Source organism: Cynara cardunculus, assembly GCF_001531365.2.
Source record: "Cynara cardunculus var. scolymus isolate 2C chromosome LG 15, CcrdV1, whole genome shotgun sequence".
NCBI lineage: Eukaryota > Viridiplantae > Streptophyta > Magnoliopsida > Asterales > Asteraceae > Cynara > Cynara cardunculus.
Window position 1 is genome coordinate 18,433,272 of NC_037542.1, and position 7,621 is coordinate 18,440,892.

The 7,621-nt window shown below is 33.0% G+C and overlaps 1 protein-coding gene across 1 annotated transcript; it reads right to left on the bottom strand.

Annotated features, from left to right (window-relative positions):
• Positions 1-4,036: 4,036 nt before the first annotated feature.
• Positions 4,037-7,220, bottom strand: LOC112527604 (embryogenesis-associated protein EMB8-like). The gene is made up of 8 exons (XM_025138333.1): positions 6,728-7,220; positions 6,467-6,595; positions 5,615-5,746; positions 5,222-5,364; positions 4,787-4,884; positions 4,617-4,711; positions 4,483-4,536; positions 4,037-4,405 (listed from the first exon to the last, which is right to left on the bottom strand). Exons 1-8 carry the CDS (start codon positions 7,139-7,141, stop codon positions 4,199-4,201), a joined length of 1,272 nt encoding a protein of 423 aa, XP_024994101.1. The 5' UTR covers positions 7,142-7,220; the 3' UTR covers positions 4,037-4,198.
• Between the last annotated feature and the right edge of the window lie 401 nt (positions 7,221-7,621).

Sequence of the window (7,621 nt, forward strand, 5' to 3'; positions counted from 1 at the left end):
TATATATATACATATATATATATGTATATATATATATATATTATATATATAAGTATAGCAGTTACTTGAATTTTAGTTAGTGATGAATTTTATGAGTTTTGGTGCGAAGTTAAAAAAGGCGATGAAAGAAAAGGTGTTGTTTTGAGAATTTATATTGCATTGTGTTTGTGAAGACCGTCTCTAATCATTTGTATAATTTCTTACATTAAAATTGTTTAAATGTTACATACTAATCCATTATATACTTTTTAAGACAATAATTATATGTATATTCCTTATTTTTGTCATATATATATGTATAATATATATATATATATAGAGAGAGAGAGAGAGTGTTTGTTTCAAATACAACCCGTTGTATTTGTACAACCAATGCAATCCAATAAATTGATATATTTATGAAAATGATGAGAGTTCATTTATTATGATTTGAATATTTATGAAAGATAAATATGGTTCATTAATTATGATCAATACTTTATATTAGGAAACAATCAAAATTTCTATGAAATCACATATTAATCAAATAAAATGGACGGTTAAGATTGGGTTGTATTGGTTGCACAAATGTCAAGGGTTGTATAATAACCAACCTCTATATATATAGATGATCGATCAAATTCAAATCATCTAATTGTACAAACCGTGCAAACCACCCTCATCTGTCGATTTCATTGTTTAATCTGATTAAAAAAATTCATAAAATTGTTTCATATAATACTTTTTTTGATGAAGTTGTTTTCATATATGGTTATGAAATTGTTTCATATAATACTTAATGAAGTTGTTTCATGTATTTCTCTAAAATTAAAATAATGAGAATGATAATATCCATGATTAACACCCTTCACAATAAAAATGATTAATCAAACTCTCATATTTACATAAAAATGAACAAAAAAAAATTATGTTTGGTTGAATGAGGTTTGTACAAATAACGTGGTTTGCAAAGTAAATATACTATATATATATATATATATATATATATACACACACACACACACACACATACATATATATTGTGTGTGTGTGTGTATGCATGCACGCGTGCAAAGGATCGTTTGAGAAGAGATCAAAGAAAATTATGATGAGAAGCGTAAAAAAAGATCTAAACCCTTGAACATTTTTAATTTCATGTCCACCAATGAATTGCGTTTAAGAAGAGAATTGATCTGGTGCATACTGGTGCAACTTATTAATATTGATTACCAATTGATCCAAGGGTGAATATATTTTCTTACGTTTTTCACTATAACTTCTCTTCTTATCGGAACGCAATTCATATTATATATATATATATATATATATATATATATTCTTTCTCTTATATTTATTAGTCATTTATAAATTTGACCCATATTGTTTTTTGTTACAATGATTTTTATAAATCATAATATTATACAATTTTATGGTAACCATTTGAGAACTTCATATATTATGGTAACCGCGAGAACTTTAATTTTACGGTATTAGTTTTACATGTTTTTTTTCTCATGTAATACTACAATTTAATGTATTGATAAACATATATTTGTTTTATAGTCTCTTTGTTTAATGTGTTTGCGATTCACAATATGGAATTCTTTTATATATTTTGTTTCACAAACAGGATAAAAAAGGGTCACATAGTGAAATAAACACATTATAAAACAAATATATATTAATTAATATTCTAAATCCTAATCTTAAATGAAAAAAAAAAATCATATGAAATTGCATATGATACACTAATTCTTAAGATTATCATAATTTTATAGGTTTTCAAACATATAGTAGTAATATGTCTTATTTTAAATATGTTTGTCCTCTATTTTCACATGTTTTCTTATAATTCTTGAATGTCATTTCACTTTTATGTGAATCTCAAACTTTTCTTGATCCATGATTTCATTTCATTTCAACAAATCAATTTAATCTATTAACAGAGAAGGTTCGTTTATTCATTAATTTCCGCAATCAATTAAAAATGTTATGAATTTTATGTTATTATTTTTCAATATAATGCATTTAATCTATAAAAAATGTCTAAATGATGAAGTATTTTTTGAAATTTTCTTGTCGAGTTGTCTGAAAAATTTGTAGTTACTTTAAAATGTTTTGAAATTGAATTAAAGAAAACCTAAACCTGAAATAATATTTTTGAAGTCCAAAATTTTCTACATAAAAGATACCAAGCCCAAAACTACAACAACTTTGTAAAATGTGGGATGAAGGCCCGAATGCCGCTTAAGGCCCGGATCCAGATAGGGATCGGGCTCATACAAAGCTATGTCATAGACCCTATCTAAATACGTATTCTGAATCTGAAAGTACGTCCTATAAAACAGACATTGAAACAAAATACATTTCATTTTTATATAATTTGGTATTTTCTTAATGGCAAGTTATCAAATAATTGGTTAAGAGATCGGTTATGACCAAATTATTCATGTGATGCTTGAGCTTCGGGCAACAAATCGACTAAATAGGATCAGACCTTAGGGGTTATGGTGCGTTTGGTAAACTAAGGTGTCGTTTGTTTTTTAAGAGATGCTGAAGTCTGAAGTCTGATTTCACTTCTGATTTTTAAGAGGTGCTGCTGAAGTCTGAAATCCAAATCAGTCAGACTGTTTGTTTTTGTAAACTGACAAATGTCTGAAGTCTGAAATCTGAATCAATAGTTTGCTTTTGTAACCAACAAAACATATGAATATGTATAATTTCTGATTTCACTTCTGTTTACGTTCCCAATATTCCTTTAATTCTTCCTTCTCCTCCACATCAAGTCTTCCATCCTCAATCTCCACCCTCATCCCACCACCATCAACCACCGTCCACCACCACTCCTTCTCTAAAATCGAACGCCCAAATCCACCTCTAAAATCGAAGCAAATCTCCATCATGATGAAAACTACAGGGACGAAAATACCTTGATTCACGAGGATAAAGGTGCACAACTACTGGTTTGCACAGGAATGAAAACACACAGTGGCGAAAACCCACAGAGAAGAAAACCCTCTTGATTTGGATCTGATTTGGGTCGATTTGAAGCCACCAGAGGCGATGGAGGGTGAAGTCGATCGATTGAGACGGTAAGGAGGGTGAAGTCGATCGATTGAGAGGGTGAAGTCGATCGAATGATGAAGTAGAAATCGGTTCTCTGGATAGTTTTTAGGATTAAGAGRAAAATAAGTGGCTAKGTTATCACTTAATTTTTAAGAGGAAAATAAGTGATAAGTGGCTCTGAAAGAAAAAGAAAAACAAACAGTCTGAATTGCCTTATGTCTGACCGAATCAGACATAAGTGGTAAAATAAGAGTTTTTTTCAAAAAACAAACACCATCTAAACATGATAGAACATGAATCATTATTCCAAGTTTGATATGTGAAATAGGCATGAACAAAGTTGAACAGACTTGTTTCAGCTATGGAACAAGGTGAAACAAGTCTATATTTTATTACCCTCAATATAAAAGTTAATTTTCTTCTAAAACATCATATACATAACCCTCTATACATTTTGCTCATTTTTTAAATTTTATTTATTATTTTTTAAATTTCAATTCACTGTCCTCAAAATATAATTTTTATACGTTTTCTATATTTTGATTAACTTGTCTAATTTATAAAATATTAATAATAAAAAACAACATAGAACATATATAAAATAAAACGGAAAATTAATAAACTTTATACTTTTCTGTTATTTAAATCGTTTTTACTAGAACTTTTGAATAATATATTTTACAAACAAAGTTTAAAAAAAAGACTCAAATGCCCCTAGATTTTATTATATCATATTTTACAAATTATTATTATTTTACAAATTTTATCATATCTTACGAGCTTCTGGAGTCGAGTATTGTGTAGCTCGACTCGACTCGTTAATATGTCGAGTCGAGCTGAGCTCAAGTTCAAGTCAAGTGTTGACCGAGACAAGCTTAAGTAGCTCACGAGTTGTTTGGTATCAGTTACACCTTATATAGTATATATAGTATGTACCACCAAATGCTAAGCTCACCGAGATTGTATGCATATTCAACCAAGACCATATTAAAATCACTTCAAACAAAAAGTTCCAAATAAATCCCATGAACTTAATTATATTGGCAAAACATATCACGACGACAGCGATCATTTTACCGTATTAGATTGTGCCCTCAATGTCCTCGGATCCAAGTCAAGAATGTATGTATTTTCTTGATAAAAGATGCCATCTTTACTTTACACTTGTTGGCAATGTGTGCTTATTTTCCTTAGATTTTGAAGAATAAGAAACAGAGATGGATTTTGTTCTTACTAGATGTTCCAGAAAATCCATCACCACAGGATCTGTCCAAGGAGCTCCAAAAGGTGCCTCATTGCCTGCAATCCACCCTAAATGCCCACCTTCAGGTGTAACTATCAACATACAGTTTGAGTTCTCCTGAACCAACATCAAGTACCAAAAATGTCAATTTCTTGTTTCTTTTTATCTTGAAATACTTGTTTATGTTAACATACCCTGATATCTTCGCAAGGGATTCCTCTAGCAGGGGCGATGGGGTCATTTGCTGCCTGTAAAATCATGGGTTATGCTTCAGAAACTTTAATAACCATAAAAGTTTACGTCTTTTTTAGTGGTTGGCGAGTATTACCTGGATGCAAAGCAAAGGTGTAGTTACATTCTTTATAGAATCCGAGCTGCTTGATTTTTGGTAGTATTCATCCACCGACTTAAAACCAAAAGAGACTGCAAAATATGCAAATAGTACTGTAAGAAATGGTCTTGCATATCGTCCTGTTTCAATAGGAGAAACATGTGTACCTCGTGTCAATGCTTCATCGAATTCCCTAACGGATTTGCAATTGGCAGCTGCTGGGATGTTATAATCGCCATTAATTTCTTCAAATAGAGGAGCATGTCTACAAATAAAAGTCATAGTAGTGACAATGATGTCATGCTAGATTAAAGAAGGTAGAAAGAGGAAGTCGAACAAAAGAATTAATCGTATTTAAAGATCATGCCAAGCGGAAATGCAACCATGACCATACTGAAAAAGAGGTGCACTTTAGTTTTTGGCAAACTAGTTGATAAGCTAGCTGTTGGCTAATAAGCTAGCCGATAAACTAATCAAGTTTGCAAAGACTAGCTTATCAACAAATGTAAATGCCAAAAAACGTCGTTTATTTTGCTCTTAGAGAGAAAGAACAGTGGAACGGGAAGATGACTCACTTGACTGTAAAACAGTAAAAAACCTACCTTGAGAAGATTCTGCGCAGTGAAGCTGAAAGAGCTCTGTCATAAACTATGTTAAAACCCTTGTGGAAGTCCTCATCAGCAATGACCAAATTAAAAGGATTACACAAAGACACAGCACCAGAAAGGAGACAACTATCAGATTCCTGCAATTACATGTAGAATTGTAAGTGAACCAATGGAGTTATCTGAATAGCAATCTGCTAAATTTTTTGTTACTTTCAAATTTCTAGTCAACTAAATTAACTTTTCACTTGTTTTCTGATCCTAGCTTTGTTTGCTAAGAAGACAGTGCCAAAAATAACAGTTTTATTGAAATCACAGACTAATCGATAAGCAGAATCCAATCCATGGTAGAGAAGCATAGATGAGTATGATGGATGTTGAATGTATTACCTGAGCCAAATACCGAACAAGAATGTTTGCTCCAAGAGACCAACCAGCAGCATATAAATTTGCATCTGGGTATCGAGAGGAAACATGTGCTACTACTTGACCAATATCTCCCAAAAATGATGCCGAATAGAACTGTGAAAAAGATAAAACAAGTTTATTAAATGCACACAACAAACATCCCCTTTTCTTGAAAATAGACTACATAAACCATTTCCTAAATTGCACTCCCTCCATCCCCAAAAAGATACCAACTTTTACATTTTGGGGTGCAAAATAATGCAAGATTCCAATCCAAATTCAGCTTGTACTTGATTTGCAATCATAGAAGGCGGTTGGACATGTAACATTATAAAGAAAGATGCCAAGAAGTTAGCAATGTCATTTGGTTTTGGTCTTTTAAGGTACCAGATAGTGAAAAAGTTGCAGGTTATTAATCAATGTCATTTGATTTTGGTCTTTTAAGGAGTATTTGATTAGTATACTATGGGCCTGTTTGTTAGCAGCTTAATGAACTTAATGGGACTCGCATCTTATTTGGTCCGCTATATATGACTGTTTTCTAGTGGCTTAATGATATAGAAACAGTACGCTTCTAGGGGGAGCTTTATGCAGAAACTTTCTCCGAACACGGCCCTCCAAATTAAAAAACATGCTCCTTCCATCTATGAAATAACCCTCCCGAACAAAAATCATCTCCAACACTATTGACAGATTAATCCACAGAGACAGAGATGACTTTATGCATATGGAAAACCAACAAAACAACCCCTAAATGTTTATTTAAGTATATAATATGCAGAAATATGATGAATGATGTTCCCTGGAAGCATGGAGGAGAGTTGATTTTGATACCTGTGGTGTTGTGACAGGGCTATTACCACAACCACGGCTGTTGAACACCACAACTCGCCACCCCTTTCTTCTTGCTCTCAGCAGCATATGCCTTACGTATGAATCCCCACTTCCACCTGTCAAACCCGGCTGCAACCATCCATTATTATGTGCTATACTTGTTTATTGTATAATTAGACATTCGATTAAAGAAATTCAAAAAGTAATCAATTCGTCTTAATCATGTACGGGGTTTGGGATCTGAAGAGGGGAATAAATTACCAGCAAAATGAGGGTAGGGGAATTGGGGGACAAGCTGCGATCGTCACCGGCGACCCAATCAAGGGCGACGGTGCCGTTATCTTTGGTCCTGAGACACTCACGTCGGAACCTCACATCTGGGACTGATCGGAACTTAGAGGCGAAGATAGTTTCGATGTGGCGATTGGAAGCAACCAGGGGATAGGAATCGTAGGGATGGTCCAGAGTCTTGAAAGCTGGAAGGAATGAATCTAGAGCTCCGCCGCTGACATGGAGAGAAGGGTGAGGTTGGGGGTTGAGAGGAGTGGCAGCCATGGTGGTGTAGCGAGTTACAGTTGTGGAAAAGGGGTTGGTTGTTTGAGAGGAAGCGAGCGGTATATAAGGAGGAAAGAATAGACGGTTGGTAGCAAGGCCGGCAATGGAGACTTTGGCCATGGCTATGTTACCCTACAATCTGGTAGCTCAGGCCAAGCCGCAATCATGGAGTTGATCCATTCCGGTACCTCACTGCGCCATGGGCTCGACCGGTTGAATGGCATTTTTAAGTATGTCTTGCTGCTCTAACCGGAAGACAGGAACCACTTATTTTCATTTTGTTTGAAAAATAATTATTTAATATTAATTATATTTTTTTATTATTGTTATACTACATATATAGATTTTACTTATAAAACTAGTTTCTAATAATCTATACATATTACTCTTAAAAAAAATCATTTAAATAATTAGTTTGGTACTAATCTATACTATATTATAATGCATTTGACTAAAACTCTTAAAAACTCTTAAACTCTTAAAACTCTTAAACCCGTTCATCCCTATCCGATTTCATCCCATAACTGAATTCGTATAACTAACTGCAGATAAACACAATCAAATACAGGATAAACATCTTATTTTAAATATAAAAAATCT

What these genes read in the sequence shown, in the direction of transcription:
- LOC112527604 (XM_025138333.1), bottom strand. Translation starts at nt 7,141, where the DNA reads ATGGCCAAAGTCTCCATTGCCGGCCTTGCTACCAACCGTCTATTCTTT. An exon ending in GCCCTGTCACAACACCACAG is followed by an intron (nt 5,747 to 6,466) that starts GTATCAAAATCA and finishes TCTTTTTCACAG; the next exon opens with TTCTATTCGGCATCATTTTT. An exon ending in CACCTTTGCTTTGCATCCAG is followed by an intron (nt 4,537 to 4,616) that starts GTAATACTCGCC and finishes ATGATTTTACAG; the next exon opens with GCAGCAAATGACCCCATCGC.